Here is a 19,757-nt window from a genome sequence, read left to right as displayed (position 1 = left end):
ACCTCTGAGCTCACTGCGTCCTCTTCCAACACTGTCTGTATCCAGCGGCCATCACTCCACCCGAAGGTGTCACGGTGGGATCCGAGCAGATTTTATCTATTATGGGGAGGGCATGATTCATGGAGGCAGAGGCAGCTCAAGGAAAACCAATCCTGTGACACTTTCTCCCCTGCGCTGTACACTGGGGCAGCAGCAGCAGCTACAGAAGGACAAGGCAAGCGGCAGCCGGTCGCCCCTGACAACCGTGATAAAATGGCCTTCCTTAACTAAACTCGTAAAGCACGGGGCAATAAAACTCAATCTTCTGTAAAATCCAATTAAGTCATTATCTGACTGATTGTATCTTTAATTGAAAACAGAAGTGACAGTAAATTTCTGTGATATATCAGGATCAATCGATACTGCTGTACAATCTGGTCTCAAGAGGTGATTTATAATGTCAAAGCCTTATAGGTAACTCCACATTCTTCTCTCTAAAACCACTGGTGGATGAAATTAAGAGTAAGTGCGTTTCATAAAAAAACAAGATGGTCACGTTATTGATTACAACAGATGGGGCAGAATCCAATGAATGTACCCACAGCGCAGCAGAAAGAAAATACAAGTAATTTTCTTTGTCTGTTTTATATTGTTGTTTCCAGCATCACATTTACACTCCATCACTTCAGAGCGTTTTTATTCCCCTAAAACTTGTAGCGACATAAACTCCAAGACTCCAAATTACTTTTGTTGCTGTCTTATTCAAACACAAACACAAATAAACACTTTCAAAGCATGCAGTTGAAAATGAATCTCCATAAAACACAGAACACATCAACAATATGCGGTACAGTAGTGCACTAGTCAGCTTCACAAAGGGAGAAAAGTTGGCAAAATATCGTCCCAGTTGTTCTTTTTAATTAACACTTAAACAAATGGGCAACGCAGGATTACTTTCATTAGTTCATGAAATAAAGACTGACTTTGTTTGGGGGTAATTACTCACACAAAAACACTGTGACTAGGTTTTAATCTGTCAAAAAAACACACCTAACAATTATTTGTACTGTTGTTTTATTGAATAACATTACAAAAGGCAGTTTTCCAGATCTTAAGGTGACATGCCAACAGTCCAAAACCCAAACATATTCTGTTTACTTCACATCAAGACAAGTCAAATCAGCAAATACTAAAATTTGAGAGGGTAAAACCATTAAATGTGCAGCATTTTTGCCTAATCAGATGATCAGAATGGCTGCTTTTCTGGATCAGCTCATCAATTACTCAACTACATGTTTCAGCTCCTGACACTGCTGCTACAAATCCAGCTCCTCAGCCTCTGCTGCATCTACAAGGCCGTACCAAAGTGTGTAAACAGTAACCCGTGTGCATAGCTAACAAAACTGAGCCTGAAGGGGTTAAATATACAATAGACATGCAAATTCAGTGGAATAAACGATGCCGCTGGATTGCTGCCATAAATAAGCAGCCGATGCTCATCACACGCCAACGCAACGGAGGGAAACATGATTCATGTCTAACCCGCCTGCTCTCTCTGCTAACCCTCCAGTCGCACGGTGTCCTGCAGGAGAAGCTCAGCGTCTCTGTCAGAGATGTTTTCTCCTCTAAACTCAAACAGTTTTAGCATCTTTTCAAAAAATCAACTGATGTCTAAATCTGGGCACAATATGTATTACGAGTTTTATATTGCAGATATATTCCTATTGGTGTATATGTCAACCAGGACACTTTATGTAATGTCTGATAAAATATCCCAGTCACTACATAACTTGGTCACAATTCTTTAAAAAACAAATGTAAGAAAATCTATAATGTGTATGACAAAAATGACGTTACTGAGAATTTTAAACTAAAATATCAATATTCAGCCTTGTAAATTCAGCATCTGTCAGGCTGTATTTTTAATGAAATCTAAGTAACTCATGAACATTGTTTAAACAGCATTTCACATTCACTACATTTACATGCACACTAATATTCTGCCTTTATTCCGAGTATGACAATATTTTGAATCTGATATGGGTCATGTAAGCAGCATGTTCTCGTTTGATACTCCGACTTAGGCCTTTTTCCGAATAAAGCATTATTCAATTGAGACATGTGGGATATGATGAGAAGCATTCTTTGGCCATCAATACAGGGCATTCAGAATATGCATCTCAACTGGGTTTTTTACTGTAGTTTGCGACGCAGTCTTTTGTCTGTTTACAGTCAGCTGTCAGCAAATACCCAACAGTTTGCAAGGCTGTGAGGTAGGAATGCCTACCCTAAAGAAGAAGAAACACACCTACTTTAAAACATTACGAAAAACTTGGATATCAACAGGTTTTTGGATATGAGCAAATATCGCAGCGCTGACCTTTTAAGAAGGTGGTTGAAGGACTGAAAGAGGGAGGCTTTGTTTGTATAGTCCAACAGGTCTGCCACCGATGGAAAACTAAAATAAATCCGATGCAAAGAAGGGAAATGGCGCAAGCAGCTCCAGCTGTTTAACTTTTCCATATTTTGAAATGATGATACTCATATGCACAGCTGCATGTAAGCGGGAATATTAGGGGCTGTACCCATGTCCCGTCTTTAACAGCCTGGAAAATGTGAGGTTGGGCGCTGGCTACTACTTTTGTGCCTTTTTTGAGCCAAGAGCACGGCGGCAGGTTGCGCCCCAGCTTGCTAAGCTACGTTAACAAGCACCGTGTCTGGGCCTATTTACCCAGAATCCTGAGTGCAGAGTTGATCTTCTTCCAGGTGCTGCTATAGGCCTATCGTCCGTGGGACAGATGTGAAGCTCTGGCAGCCATATTTACCACAGACTGATATTTACGGAAGAAGGGAAAGATATCTGTCGGCTGTGACTGGTTGTTCCTTGCCACATGACATGCGGTGCGTGCTGCTGCGTTCTAAAAGTTGAACTTGGGTTATCTCGAGGCGCAGCTGTCTCACCCTGAATAGTATCACAGTATTATGGTATTATGGTATAGCAGGGTATTTAGAAACCCTGATGGTATGATTTTCAATACTGTCAAAAATACAAGCGCTCCTCTCTCTAAACTCATTGTATGTAGTGCACATCCATCACCCCCCACCCAAGGTCAGTCTCTGATCTCTACTGGTGGGACCTGAGCTGACAGACGCCGCAACAGATAGTGGTGGGGATAACGTTACAGGACTGTAAACAGCCAGCCAGAATCAGCAGAGACTGAAAGTCGGCAGGGAAAACAGCATATTTTAACATCTAAGTCATTGAACAAAAGGATTATTTCAGTCAAACCAGAGCTGGCGATTTTTGGAATAACTAACTAGATGACTAACAAGATTATTTTTTTGTTTGATTAGTTTGTACTGTTTATTTATGAGACTGAAAAAGCTAAGAGAGTTTGCTGAACGTGGGGGAGTCGCTGGCTGGGGCAGTTGGGGGTGGACTAATACGTAATAAACTGTATACCCCAGTGAAATTTCAGGAAAGTATGAAGAAATAGATATCACCCAAGCCAACTTAACACCTCTTAACAAGTCTTTCTTTTTTTTGCCCTCAAGTGGTTTAACTTTTCACCCTGGTGCAGTGATGCTGAAGTGTACTCCAGGGTGTGTCGGTGCACCGTGACATCACTTTTGGGTTTTGTTATACAGGTGAAACACACTTAAAACGTTTAACAAAAGACGGCAGTGTAATGCTGCTTTTCAGCCTGGTGTCGAGCTACTCTTTAACATCAAAAGAAAATCGACATCTTTATTAGTTTACTGGACCACAGAACATATGAATACAATTACACTGGCCAAATTTCTCCTCTGACATCTTCTAAATAAGTGCTTGAGATGTAAAGTAATACTGATTCCAACTCAAAAATATGTCTTAGCAAACACTAAGCATATATTCTGATTGTCAAAAGATCGTCCACTAATATCTAACAAATCATACTGTGTGAAAACTGCACTGGTCAGTTTTACTGTACTCTAGAAAGCATATTTTAATATCGTTATTCCACATGTGGCGTCACTTCACTGTTTTACTTTGTGAAAATGAAAAAAAAAGTGCACAACTTTACAAATAGTAAATAGTAAAAATGTGTTTGTTTGATTGTTACTGATAAACGATAGATTTACTTATAGTAGGTTTACTCATCTTTATCTTTTGGAGAGGGCTTCTCAAGTCAAGTTTTGGCATGTTGTTTTTTTTTTAACTTTCCAAGCACATTGTACACTGGTGAACTGACTTCAACAAAACATTAACAGATACAAATGAGCTAAAATACGAAAACAGCCTGTCGTTGGGTCGTCGTAAGGCACAGAAAACGCATCATTGTGCCTCCTGAAACAAAGAAACCTGCAGCAACAGTTTTTTGCTCAACTGATGTCAGAATACGTTTCTCGTGTGAAGTAACCTTCGTTTTATTCATTTGGTGGCGTCACCCTCGATGATGGAGTTGACGGTGAAGTTTGGCGTCTCGCTGGCAGCCTCGCACTCACCGTTGACATCAGAGTTAATCAGGGAGCTGATGGACCTGCAGGTCAGGGTGGGGTCGTGACCAGTGGGGATGCTGCTGGGTGAGAAAGCTGCAGGGACGAGACAGACAAGAGAGTTCTGGTCAGAGATCCACTGAGGACGCCAGCGGACAGACAACCCAACAGTCATGGCTACCTCACACAGTGATTGGACAGGTGTGTATGTGAAGGTGTGAAAGTAGGTAGGTAACTACTTCTGTCAATTTCCATGTAAACAGCCAAGTACAGTGACATCAACCTCTTTGAGGATAGTCTGAAGTGTGCTACTCCCATTTTAAATGATTCAGTATATCACGCCTGTCTCAGTTAATTGTTTTCCATCCAAATGTTACACAGATTTTAGCCGAATTTACAGAAAATCGTCAAAAGAAAATGAGAGTTACTGCACGTTTCCATTTGCTATTGATATGCAAAGATTACAAGAGAAGAACATTGAGATAAATAGTTGGTGGCGCTAATTCTAAGGTCATGTGCAGAAGAAGACGTAATCAAAAGAGCGACAGTCAAACCTCAAATGGTAAAAAAAACAATTAGTAATTTTTGGCTAAGTTTGTTTCCAGTGGATTTTGTCGCATTTTGTTTTTAACGATACACCAAATTTTCCACCTCAACCAAGCGTAAAAACATTTACCAATATATCAATTTTCTTCCCCCCAAATTTTCATTGTTTCCATTCAGCTGTTTTTAAATGCAAATTGCAAATGCACATAAAAAAATGCACCTTTAGGTGACAAGCTTTTCTGTCCACCATCAAATGTGACCGCTTTTGACAAGCATACATCAGTGACTGTATACAAAAATGGATGATGCGTCTCCACTTCCTCCCACTGTACAAAAGCAAAGCTAAAATATCTCAGATACAACTGCTGCCGTCTTGCGGAGCCAGAAACTGAGAGGTAGCAATTGCGAAGTGGTGCCATGATATCAAGTTCCAACCCATCTGACCCAATTGTGTCCAGTGTGAGCACATCGACTTTTTAGAGCATCAAATAACTAATTTAAACCAAACTTATTACAAAAATTAACACATATATCAGCATGATAAGACCTACCTTAAATGGAAAAAAAAGGAGGTTACAAACAAACATTTGTATGGACTCATGAGACAAACATACCGATGACACTTAAAACTACTAAAATCTGACTTCAATCAAATTGGTGAATACATTTCTAGTGTTTTTTGTTGTTGGAATACTGGTGTATTTTCCATCTAGTCCTCAGTGTGAGCGAAACATCTCCAAAAACATTTCATAATGTGTTATAGTGGTAACATACCAATTTTAGGACACATTTGCTTATCAGTATCATGAGTAAAACACATTCAATTGTTGTCCCACTACAGTAAAGTATGTTTCAGGTACTGAGCAACAAATCTTTTTCTTGGATACTCCTCAAAGTCATTAATATGATAAATTCATATTGCCTTGTGTAGGTAGAAGGCATAAAATAAAAAAATGTTGTACTTGGTAGTGTAGGGTGAGTAAATAAAAAGGAGAAGAGAAATACTGTAGTGAGACAGAGAAAAGTCGTATCATCAGCGCTGCAGAATAAATGGTCCTCTCCGTGTTGTTCACCTGATATAAATATGACTGAGCAGTAAAATGATTCTTCAGGATTTATAGCAAATTGAATCAGTCAGCAAAAAAGGGAAGACCCCGAACACAAAACAAAAGATCTTTTACAGTTTACAAGAGAGCTACTGTATGTGCAGCCACCCATTTTAACACTAAGCCTACAGATACTGCACACACACTAACAACACTGTGAGGACAGTCGACTTTAGGCTGGTTAACACAGTGTTTGTACAGGCAGTTCATAACTGTTGTGGCTCTTTTTGTTTTTATTTTATCCTGATGACCTTGATTAAGCCATGGTACATGATACTTATCTGTGAAGAAACTCTCAGGCAGTCGGTTGATTGACTGATTGAACACAATTTTGATGGCAGATTAACTTGAAAACAGTCATTCGTTGTAGCCCTGATCATTAGAAAGATGAATATACTGGTTTTGAAAAGGAGAGTTGAATCATTGAAAAGAATATAGAAAATAAATAAGGAAACTATGTTTTAACCTCCTCCACTCCACCCCTCCTGACCATAGACCCATTATTGTTCTTTTTAGAAGGGACAGGGGTTTTTTAGGGGAAAATTATGATGGAAGTGTAGGACCATTCCATGCTCAGTTTTGTCTCTGAGGGGCCATACGCGTGCCGCATTTTTTTGCGCCCTCAAATGAATTGTTTTCAATGTAGATGCACAGCAGGCGCGCTCAACGCCAGAGAAACGCCGGAGCGGCGCACACGCGTTCCCAAACGCCCATTTTTCAGGTCACGATGGCTGCGCTTTGAGATAAACTGAGTTTAACTTTTGGAAGGCAGCAGGGCGCACCACATGTCATGTGATGAGGAACAACCAATCCCAGCCGGCAGATATCATTCCCTTCTTCCGTAAACATCAGTCTGTGGTAAATATGGAGGAGAAGTTGATCATGTTAGTGCAGGGCTTTCAGAGCTTTACATCTGTCCCACGGACGATAGGCCTACACACTTATAAACAGCTCCTGGAAGAAGATCAGCTCTGCACGCAGGATTTCAGGTAAACGGGCTATGGTACTGTGCTTGTTGAGGTTGCTTAGCAAGCTAAGACGCAACCTGCCACTGTGCTTTTGAAAAGTAGCACCCAGCGCCCAACCTTGCATTTTCCAAGCGGTTAAAGACACAGCATGTGTGCGGGTCCACAGGGACTTGGGTTTGGAAACGGAGGGTCGCCAGCTCAAGATCCCGTCTGGACCAAATATGGAGTATGGACTGGTAGCTGGAGAACCAGTTTGCCAACTGGGCACTGCATTGAGCAAGGTACTGAGCCCCCAACTGCTCGGGGCACCTGTCCAAGGCAGCCCCCTCGCTCTGACATCTCTCCATTTAATGCATGTATAGGTCCTGTTTGTGCATGTGTGTGTATTTCAGGCCTGTGTGTATATGACGACAAAGTAAAGTCAAGGATTAATAAAGTATATCTTCTTATCAAGTTTTTGCAGCATTTTTTGGGTTGATACCATTTGTTGCACAAACTTAGTGTTAAATTTAAGTATTTTTACCACTTAAGAATTCATAAAGATAATCACAAATCCCTCCAAAATCCTCTATTAAGACACCAAGACCTTGAAGAAGACCATAGGTACACCAAGGTATCAAAAACCTTTGACATTTGGAGATTTCTATAAGAACTGTGTTTTTTGATGATCAGTCAACTGCTAAGAAACCCCCTTGTTGTCAGTATACCTATGAAAGCTACACATCCTCTGAGTGCCCAGGGTCTCTAGTGTATGGTTGTAAAGTTTCCTGAGGCTATGATTATCCTAAAGATCAAAATAGGTCATTTAATACAGTAAGGTCTGTTTCAAAATGGTCTTACTACAATGACATGGCTACTATGAGGGCTAACATCATCATACATGAATAAACTGGACTCATTGAATCCACAAGAGTTTCAACTTTCCAGTCATACCCAAATTATGCAATTCTAAGACTGTTTAGGGGTTATAGTATGCAGATATATTCAAGTACAATAGGCATAAAGGAGTCTCTAGGGTACATATAGAGCACATTTTCATCAGGTATCTTGAGGTGAGAGCTCAAGGGACTCCTCTGAAAATGGCCATGCCAGTTATTCCCTTCCTTTTGCCTAAATCTGAAACAATATTTAACCTTCTTCCTGAAAAACTAACACTACATGGTTGGTACCAATGGATTCCTCAGGTCTTCTAGTTTCATAATAGCAGTATGTTCATTCTCAAGCCCATGTTAGCCTCTTTAACATAGTAATGTCGGCCGAGGACACCGGAGTCCCCATGGAGGGGAAGAGTTTAGGTTGCATTTTCTCACCAAAAAAAAAAAAAAAAAAATTACCCATGATCTTCAGTTTTTTAAAGGAGAAATGTTTAATTGTGCTCCAGTCAAAGCCTAAAATATTTTAATTTACCTGCATTTTAAATGAGCTGATTATGTTGGACTGTCTGCGACATAAATCTGATTACTCAAACTAACCTCCTCATGAGGACAACATTAAAATAAGCAAGAGCTGATGCCCAGTGTTTCCCAGAATCCTTTGACTTCTTCATTTGCTTCCCTCATGCTTCCTCATCCCTCACCCTCCACCACCTCTCCCTCTCTCCTCCTCAGCAGTGGTGGAGGTGGGAGGGGAGAAGAGGAGTAATTTTTCTCCTCATTAACTTCCTGATTGGTTTCGGACTCCAATTTTTGCCCGTCTGCAGTTTGTCACCAATTCCAAACTGGCAGCCCAATCGTTAATACTAATGTTTGTGTAGCTAAGTGTGCCCTGCTCTCAGCGGTCTACTTGTACAGCAATAACAGCATGTGGGTGGAGGAGAGCAGCTGCTGTGAATTAGCCCCGTTCACTGTTAATTCTCTGCCTGTTCATCAGCAGGAAATCTATGATGTGTAATTAAAGGCTGAAAGCAACTGGACGTGTTAGTTTCACTGCAGATGTTAAATCACGACACACTGCTTGTACACATGTTCTCTGTTGCATCCGTCCGTCCTCTGCTCTCCTGTTTAATACAGATTAATGTTGCTGAAACAACACAAAGCACCTGTTAATGACACTAAGGCTGCAGCTAATTAAACAATTAACACATAATGTTCACTGTCAGTTACATTTGTCATTATTTGTGTGGTTTATGGATTGATTGTTTGCTCTAACAAAAGAAATGTGAGTTTTCAGATCTTAAAGTGACGTCTTGAAATTGCTTTTTTTGGTCCAAATTTTTTAATTTACAGTTATATAAAATGAAAAAAAGCAGCCACATAATGATAGACACTTATGCATGTAATCTTAATCAACAAAAATCAATTTTGTTAATAAATCTAGTATTAATAGATTTATTAATTAATCAACCTATTTAATTATTTTTTCACATGTGACATATCATCTTTTATGTGAATATGGAAAATGTGTTGGCAAAGTTGCTTATTTACACATCCAACAGTTACATTTATCTTGCAAGTGTACTCTTCTTCAACGTTTTATTTACTTCCTGGATTTTTCCCACATGGAAATTCTGACCAATCAAGAGCAGCTTTCCCGTGCAAGGCATTTTATCTGGTCCACTTGTAAATGCTGCCGTGAGAACACGAACCAACTCTAGGCAATTATACAACTTTGTAACAAAATCAGTCCCTGATTCAGACCAAAAGAGACTATTGCTGTGTCTCAAATTGTGTACTTCTGTACTTACACTCATTATTTTGAGTACATAAGTACGTTCACACTGAGAAGTATGGAAAAATGCAGTGTGCTATGAGTACCCGGATGGTGGACTCAAAACAGTCAAGAAGTTGAGTGTGGAACTGTGGACACTTCTCGCCCTCAATGGTCGCCATCTTGGCTACGTAGCTGAAGGGGAGGGACCACTTTTCAAACTGGAAATAGCGGCCGAGGACTGTGCGACTGTGAACATCGCAGCATTGTACAAATACATATGTTTTTTGCACTAAGCACCACTATACTGTTGTGGGGTATAAGCCAGCAGTATGTTTATTGGGTTAATTTAGCAGTCTGTAATGATTTGGTACCGCGAACGATAACGTGAATGCTAATGCTAGTTTGCTAACTAGCTAATTTGCGGTCGTCATTTCTGGTGAGTGCACAACAGCATTTGCGCACTACGCCAGTGAGTACATAGTGCACACAGTATACTACATAAGTGTACTAACGGAAGTATGTGATTTGAGACACACCATAAGTCTGAAAGCACCCTACGTTTTAGGCAACTAAACCAGAGACTTCTTAAAAAACCCTTTAAAGCAGACATTTTTTCAAAAGTCAGGTTCCTGTCTTTCTGTGTGGACGTGTAAAACAGAGAATTTCAGAAACAATGATGTCATTTCTTTTGTTGCTTTGTAAAACGGGCACGCCCCTGAAACAATTACTTCAATGGCGAACTACTGGTTTGTTTACTTTTTGTTCGTATTTCTTAGTCTTAAGTTTCAACTCAGTATTGCACCACTTCATGGACAAATGGACGCATCTGCTGCCCCAGTGTTTTTTGCTTTTGGGTCAGGTCCAGTCGAACCTGCAGATGGCAGGGCAATTTTCGAGAGTTAGATTGTTGTCTGTAATGAGTGGATGGAAAACTTCTGCAAGTCCAGAGCATCATTTGTGCCTTTGACTGAGCTCCTTTGTCTGTGTATCAAAGAGGAATCAACAGTGAAAGGTTACGTTAGCCCGTTCACTTTACTACCTTTACGATAAGGGACACCTGCGGAAGACAGCTCAGCTAACACTGGAAAGAGTCTAGTGTGGATGCAGATATTTTGAAAAACAAAGGTTGTGTGGACAATTTTTTTTTTTTTTCAAATGAATGGGGGGGAAAAAAATCTGTTTTCAAATCTGTATACCTGTAGGCAGGGCCCAAATGAAACAGTCTGAAAAGTTTAAACAAACTCAACATCTGAAACACAACAGTGGGACAATACTAGACCAACAGCTGGTTTAATCTTTCACTAATTTGTATTTTCTAAGCTGATCGTGTTTTTTTCTTGCAGAATCTTAACTTGAACATTAGGTAATAACTACAGCTGTCAAATAAATAAAGTGGAGTAAAAAGTGCAAGTTGCTGAGTTCATGGCACCAACATCACAATAATTTTAAAGCTTTTTAAAAAAAGACACCTGACGCCAAAACCTGTCCCAAATTTAAAATATAAGAACTTTGAGTTTTCAGCTGTGACAGCATAATTCTCCTAATACTGTATATTAAAGTTGTGAGTGGTAATATCTGCACTTGTGAACTCCCCACCATGAAAAAGTAAAATCTGAGTACAAAAAATAGCTCGTAACAAGACAAACTTTACCTGCTGGTGATGTTGAAATAGCGTTTATTCTGCTGAATGAACTTTTGCCCTTTTCCCAGTCACTCAGCACTCTATATAAGATTTCCAAACTATTAAACAGTCTTTGTGTGGAATAACAAAAGGAAGCTTTTTTAACCTCCCACTTGTCCTGTTAAGAGAAGGAGGGAGGGAGTGAATGAAGGTGCAATCATTTCTGCGGCTGCCAAAGAGGGGAACAAAAGCCCAGATGTGAGAGGAGATGGTAATTCAGTCTGATGCAGTGGGATAAGCTCTCTCTGGGTTTCATACTCTACACTCATCCACCGTACACAAGGGTCATAGGGGTAGATAACACTTAAGTAAACACACACACACACATACAGGCGTGCACACACACAATACTGTATTGAACTGCTGGTGATGTGAGTTGGAAGAACAACTGAGAATTTGATAAGTTACAAATAATATTAAAAATCAATTAAGATCAAAATTTGCAGTGATAATTACTCATTGACTCATGTTTATTTAATGGCTTCTGAGTTTACTTGCCAAAATCCAGAATGTAGCATTGATTTACATATTTAGAAACAAACTGACATTATTCAATAATCTGCAGATTATTTTTTCAATTAAAGGATTTATTGTTTAATCTTTAATATTATTTCAGAAAATAGTCAAAACTGCATTATAAAATATTTGGCATTTTTGCTTCTGCTTGATTGTTAACTAATCAAAATAGTAATTATATTATTCTAAATATATTATGTGGTATATGGACACCTACTGACGCACTGAAGTGGGGCTGTTTTTATGATTTGGACTGGGCCTTTTAATAGAAATCATAATTTTCCAACCTCATCATATTAGACAAAAGTGTCTTTCCAAGTTTGTGATAACGATTTGATGAAGGCCCTTTTTCCTGTTTCAGCATCATAATGCCCTTGTGCACAAAGTTATAGCCATAAAGAAATGTTGTCCCAGTTGTCCCAACCCTAACCCTAAACACTCCCCATTTTTGTTTCCAAACCAAAACCAAATTAACCTCCATGTGCCTAAAACTTAACCTTTTACAATTCCCTCGTTTTCTCTCTTCCTTCCCTAATTCTCACTTTCCCAAAATTGCCTCCTTTCTTTACTTTTTTATATTTATATTTTATTTTTTTCAGGATTACAAAGGACTATATGTCATGTTTTCTTTTTTTAAGAGTTATAGATAGATAACCTCAAATGGGGGACTAAAATATTTTTAAGACAATCATGCCTGTTGCCAGTGCCAAGCAAGCACTTTAGTGTTACACTTCTTGTCCTAACCTAACTCTTATCACCCAACATTAGTGCTGGACCCCACTAATAGTCGTTTTCCACCCAATGTAGCTTGTTTTTGAAATGTGGGCGAACCTAAAAATAGGGGTTGACTCATTTCCCATTGCCAGAAGACCAGAGCCGAGAAAACAGGGCTAGTAAACAGTAGAAATGGCATGAAGGCCAGTGAAAATATCACAATGGTTCCATTTCTTTTGTTTTTTATATCTGTAACTTAAGCCCTATTCGGACGGGATTAGTTTAACGTGGAGATGTCGGGTAAAGTAATTATTACCAGGGGTTTTAGTCCCGTGCGAACGCTCCATATCTGTAATCATTACGGATAATGTCAATAAAAATTACTGCGACTTTTACCTTCTGTAAAACAGTCCAGAGAAAATACCCTGGGTAATATTAATCCTGTGCGAACGTGATCCTCTGTAAAAATGTATGTAAATATTTCGTCACGTCCTGTTTACAGCTAGTTTTCCGCGTTTTTTCGATGATGGAGGCACTTGAAGAAGCATTCGGTGTTGTCGGTAGTCGTGATAGTGGACATTCTTCTAATGATCGCATAGCCCTACGTGGGAGACCAATCAAAAAGGTCGAGAAGAGAGCACTTTTCAGAGCCACGAGACTTCTGATTGTGTTAGGTAGGCCTAATATAAATCCATATTGCTAATCGTCGTTACACACAATCCTGATCATGGGCAATATTTCATATTGGGCTAATCAATAATTATTATTATCCTTCAGCTGATGCTTACAGGAAGCGATGTAGCACGCACATGCCGACAGGGAGGTGACGCCAGGGCGCAACCCGAGTTACCACTCCCATCTCTGGTAGACTTACGGAGATTTCTTGTCCCGTGCGAATTGGGCATTTATATTACAGACATCCTGTGGTAAACTGACATTAGTCCACATCCCTATGTAAAACTAATCCCGTCCGAATAGTTCTTTATTCAGTCTCTTTTTCAAACTCAGTGCCGACTTTTGAATGATGTTAGCGCACTTCTTGGACAGAAACTGATATAATTTTGTGGTTGCACATCATTGACTGTGCTGGAAAAGGAGCAAAAATTAGCATGCCTACCCTGGTGTCAGATTTCCATCTCTGCTGATCAGAGCTGGATTTGATAAATATCCAAGACTACTGCAGAGTCATATGTCCCAGGAATGAATGCTGATTGTACCCTTTCCAATTAAATACAAAAGACAGATGTTAGTGGGTGTTAGTAGGGTTTTTGTGCAGCAGTAAAAGAACACAACGCTCTTGTAGCTGAGTGGGAACAAATCTCTGCAGCCAGGCTCAAACATCTACTGGGAACTGTTCCAATAAGAACGGAGAGTGGTCAGGTAGCAGATTCATACCTATGAGTTTTGGGACATGTTCGATAATCACATATACATGTAATATTCAGGTGTCTGCACAGTTTGACAAAATAATCTTAACTCAAAGTTCATTTACCAGCCTTTTCCAGAGCTTTCAACCCTGTCTCACAGTCTACAAGTTGCTCAGTGCGATTTTATTCAATGCACAACCTGCAAGTTACCAAAACAATACCACCTGTGTGAATTCATCAGTGCTGTCCAGGGACAAGAGCTTTTAGGGGAGGCTATCATCACAGGAACAAAAAATGTAATCTTCAGAATGAAGAGTTGCCTGTCACATGACAAGGTTGGCCTGGGATTAAATGGCTCCCATTAAAATGATACGAGCTGTGTCTAAAAAATAATAATAACAAATTGTCCCTGGGGTGTTTGAAAGGGTCTCACGGGTGTCCAACTGAGGACGAGCCTTGTAGAGATGGACGCTCTCCTCTCTGGAAACGATATAGGCGTCTGGCTCCTCATCATCAGGCCAGCAGCAGGACTTAATGACCCAGAAAACTCAGTCAAAGCGCAGACAGGCAGGCTTTAAATACTGCGCAGTGAACAGTGGAGGCTCATGCCACTCAGCTGATGTTCACACCGCAGACCTTCACCCTCAGTTTCAAATCACTGCTCAGATCTGAGTTTCTTTTTGAATGACTCCTAATTCTGTAAATATTTTATGATGTAACTGATGTATGAAAACAATATGAAGTCAGCAATGCCAAACAAATGAGGTATTAATTGTTTTCAACATGTTTCTGATACCATATGTGCATTAAATGACCAAAGAAATACTCTAAAGCACAATTTTTCTGCACAACACTGTCTCTTAGAAATAATCTATACATATACTATTTAATGTTTTTTCCAAATACACTACATTTTGGAGGAATTTCCTGCACTGTCCGCATTGTTTTCTAGTCATTTTATACCGCACTGTGGTTGGAGTTTTATTCGAGCATGTCATATAAAGCGTATAATAAAGAGTTTTGACTCAGAGTTTGAGTCCTGTGATTAGTTTGGTTAAAAGGTACAAAAGCTCTTACGTGTAAAGTCAGCATTGTCCTGTCTTGTGTCAATATTTCACGAAAATGCTCTTATCCTAATCTTAAACAAGGTCCTTGCTGTCTTATTATACTTTAGTTGCTATGAGTGAACACTGTATGGAAACAACCAAATCACCAGAAACAATATATGTTACAATTGTAGGTTATTATGTGGCGGCTAAGCTGAACTTAATGTCTTAACAACGCTGTGGTTAACGTGTGGTTATGTGTAGGCACAAAAATCACTTGGATATGGTTAGATAAGATCATGTATTGGCTTAAAATACCAGACACAATCTCTGCTGGAAAAGCAACGATGTCTTGGTGAGAAACCACCTCTTTTCATGCCACTATCCCCACTGGAAAAACAGCAATGGGTTGCAAAACACCCTAATTTGGGTGCTGAAAAGCCGCTGGAAACGCAGCAATGACTCGCTAAAAAATAATGGTTTTGTTGTTTGTTGGTCTGGAGCAGTAGTCTGCAGAGTATCACCTGAGTGTCACGCCATCCACCATCCCCTACACCTCCCGATAATAGTCACCTCATATACATCACTTTTGAAAAGTTGATATGATACCTATGAAATGTACAAATGTAACATATCCATGGTTTGCAGACAGGTACATGAATGTCTGTACAGAATTTCACAGTAATCCATCTGGTGGTTCTTGAGACATTTCAGTCTGAACCAAAGTGATGAACCGACCATCCCCGCCATCTACACTCGCAGCTAACAAGGTTGAACACCAAATTTGGGCAGAATTTCATTTCATGTGTATGACATGAAAATGCTTTGACCCACTCAGGTTTTGATAAAACCAACCAACGGCATTTTTCACAAGTTAAATTCCCCATGAAACAGGAGTTAAAGCATCGGTGTACAGTTACAAGAAGTATTTCAATCAAATCCATCACATTTGATTGAACCGCAAAATAACGGGTGGTCTTACAGCTACAGCTGACTCCACTGCTGAGCGGACTGCTGGCTCCACACACACCTGCCTAGCCATTAGATCAGGAGGAGGACGAGGGGGAGATGAATGAATTCAACCTCCCTCACATGGTTTTGGAAATGAAAGCAAAAGCCCACTGATATCCAAACACACATCTCTTCCTGTCTCTCTTCATATTGTTCTGTTAACTTACTACAACCCATAAATGGTGAAGTGTGGTTTTATATGACCGTTGTGGCTAACTAGTCACCCGGAGTCTCATTTGATTTGATGAACTTTTGTAAATGTTTCACCTGGTTTTACAGACAGACAAAAGACAGGGATCTCGATGTAAAAATACATTGATACTGATTTTTTGACATATATTTGTCATGTAACAAGAGATAAGTGATCAGTTAACACAGGGACACAGGATTATAACTGGGAAAATGTACTTTTCATTTAAAGGGGACTTTAAGACTTCTGAAATATTGCTGGTGCAGGTAACGCAAATGCCACAAGTGCCGACACTGAGCTGTGACCACTGCTCTTACAGTAAGCCTGGTAGTGAAGCCTGAGCTACTACTAATTTCAAGCCACATCAAACACCTTAATCAAAGAAGTAAATAAAGAGTCAAATAATTGCTTTTGCATCACGGTGAATAAGGGCTATTCATTTTCATTGTGTGTGCAAGTTAAATCTTCCACATATTTCTCATTCCTTCAGCTCACAAATGAAGAGCTGTTGAGACAATTGTTTAAAGAGATGCAGTCTGTTATGCAGCCATTACAGGGGGTCAGAAAACACTTAAAAGCTCATTATTAGTTTGCTATGAAGCTGAAGAGAGCACAGGGGCCGACGCAGGCTGACAGAAGGCATCAGTGTCGGGGTCAAAGGCTAATTAAGCAGAGAGGAACCTTTGCTCCTGCATTGTTAACCAATCTGTCCCCGATGAAGATGACTGCCGGAGAGGCGTGACACAGCCCTCGTCCCTATGCTAAATCTCCATTTCGGCTACTGTGCCCCATCAACTCACAAAATGGCCTGTCAGTCTATTGCTGACGTGATCTGTCGAAAAGTTATGGATATGCAATAATGAGCTGAGGCGGCCCGATCAATATTTGCGAGACTTTTCTATCATTACGTTTTAAACAAGAGATTCATTGTGAGTCGACAGGGTAGGAAAAATGCCAAAGTAAAGGACACAGGAAGAGTGAAATATATTGCTATGGAAAGAAGGACGCCTCCCGCGGGTGCTAAAGCTGCCATATGTGTTTATCCAAGTCGTTCAGCTGTTTCAGAGAGCTGCCAAGGCGACACCATTTGTCAATCCACGCTGGGGCCGCCGCCGCCACCGCTGCTGCTCAAAACAACAACGCAAGAGAAGTGACTACAAGAGCATGATTAGGTAGGAAAGCACCGTAACTAACCAAGTTTGTTTTGTCCAGAGATTTAATAGGAGAACAACATCCACTTTATGTGTGTAGAGACGCGAGTGTATGACGTATTTTATATGCGGATTATTTTTATATACAGGCCCTATGCAGTAAGCATGTGCTGATTTTGTGATTATCTGTTAATCAAATGCTAGAAATAGAATTTTTACACCAGCTTGGACAGATATTTGTCTAAACTAGCACACACATGCAACTATCCAGCGAAGGATGACACCCCAAGTAATTTAAAATGCACATTTCTTTGTTCATATGCAGGCTTCGCTTTTGTTGAAGTGTGAATTTATTTTAACCTACAAAAAATGTCAAATAACATGTTAAGAATAAATCAGTTACTCTACTTTCCACGTTAATGACAATGTTATTTGCTGTAATATTAACGCATATTACAACTTAATTAAAAAAAGAGCACCGCCATTTTTTAGCATTATTTCAGGCACCTTTTTAAAAAGATATTTTAAGTTCACACTGTCACCTGTAATACACAATATATAGTGAGTGATATGGAGAGCAGGTTCCAGTAAGTTTCAGTCAGTTTTGCCAAAAAGCTCAGCGATTACACGGTGCCTTCAGGTAACAGACACTTGAATTTAATGCTTTTAAAGACATTTTAAAGCAAATGTAAGACAGATTTTTTTGGACAAATAATCGTTTCATCATTCAAGCATGGCAGGTAAGTATAAATGTAAGTATGTGGTCCCAAGTAGAGGTAGGTTTTATGTAGATAAGTTCAGTGGAAGGTTGATAGTGTGTAACATTAGAAATGTGGACCTTCACCTAAAGAGCCTGACTAATTTGGTCAAAAAGAAATTAAATGATGGATAAATGAAATGTGTTCAAATGTTAGTGGCAGTTCGGACCTCGAAAGTTAAAATTTAAGACTATTTAATGGCTTTTCAGGCCTAATATTTATAACATTGTATTTAAGACATTTTAAGACTTTTTAGGGAGCTGCAGAGACCCTGAACTAAATGGTCAGTTGCTGCTTTTTGATTCTGTGATGGCAGATTAACAGTTAAAGAAAACCTAGATGAGCATATCAACATTTCAATCCCTTCTCACTGTTATCTAGATTAGAATGTCTGGACAGAGAAGAGATCAGCTAGCATCATTGAAAATACACACAAGTTGTCAGGATGTAGAATAACTAGAGATAATCAGGACATCACTCTGCATAAACTGATATCAAACAAACTAAAATAACTCACACAACCTCTGATGATTATACCGGTATATTGCTGCACAGAACACAGCATGAGATGAAACAGTGAAGTCAATAGAATCACGTTTCATTTCCTCTCAGGTCCCTCAAAGCTGGACAGTGTGAGAGTGTGTGTTAGTGTGTAAGTGAGAGAGAGAGAAATAGAGAGTGAGGGGAAGAGGACATAAACTACACAGCCCCGGCCATTTAATGTCTCTACAGCCCCAGGCCCGTGTTAATGGTGGTGTTGTACAACACATTACAACGGTGCTTGTGCCCTGAGCAGACAATTACACTGGTATTTAGCCCATCCACAGGCCCCAGAGGCGATCAGGGCACTTAGCAGCACAGCAGGGTGGGGAAGACAATCTGACAGGCCACACAGGACTTTTCCACTGTAACCAGGAGAGACGCTCAATCTACCACGCATTAAATGAGGCCCTCAAGGGCCTGACGGGCCCCAAGCAGGGTCACTTTCTCTGCTGCTGGCTCTTATTTAAGGATTAAATCAAGCCATAACCTCATGACAAACTGGATATTTTCTACCAAAGAAATCTCAAAGAGTTTAGAAGGTTGCATATTGTTCCTTCATCCTCTTTATACAACTTTATTTGAGAAAAGGTGACATAAAGTACTACTGGAACTGTGCAATCTGTTTATCACCACATCGTCTCATCTTTCTCATTAATGATAGACAATAGTTTATTGTTCGCAGAACTTAGACTTCAATTATTTGTAAGCAATTTCCAACAGGAACTTTGTTCATGGATGCACAGTGAGACAATCAAAAAACACTTATCAATTAATTATGAATTACAAAATTATTTCCCATGTGCACTGTCTTTGTTGGTACATCTTTTTGGTTTCCTGTCCAACGTCAAGACTGTGCAAAAATTCCGAGGGCTGAAACTCGAGTAACCCGGTTACTAAAACTCAGAAATGCAAATTCTTAACATCGAAGCTTTGCCTAATCCATATAACTATATGCAGCGCACTGTGTTTTGCACGGATGATTATTACTGTCCCACCACCCGCTTACACTGTGGACACAAAGTGTGACTGATGGTGCAAGATTGCAAAATGGAGGAC

General features: G+C 39.8%; 1 protein-coding gene across 1 annotated transcript in view; it reads right to left on the bottom strand.

Annotated features, from left to right (window-relative positions):
- Nucleotides 1–4,390: 4,390 nt before the first annotated feature.
- Nucleotides 4,391–19,757, bottom strand: part of dmrt1 (doublesex and mab-3 related transcription factor 1) — a 37,973-nt gene continuing 22,606 nt past the window's right edge. The window contains 1 exon segment of the mRNA XM_050051883.1: nucleotides 4,391–4,551. Coding sequence (XP_049907840.1) covers nucleotides 4,391–4,551 — 161 coding nt within the window.

Source organism: Epinephelus moara, chromosome 8 (assembly GCF_006386435.1).
Source record: "Epinephelus moara isolate mb chromosome 8, YSFRI_EMoa_1.0, whole genome shotgun sequence".
NCBI classification, from domain to species: domain Eukaryota; kingdom Metazoa; phylum Chordata; class Actinopteri; order Perciformes; family Serranidae; genus Epinephelus; species Epinephelus moara.
This window is presented reverse-complemented; position numbering and strand designations above follow the sequence as displayed.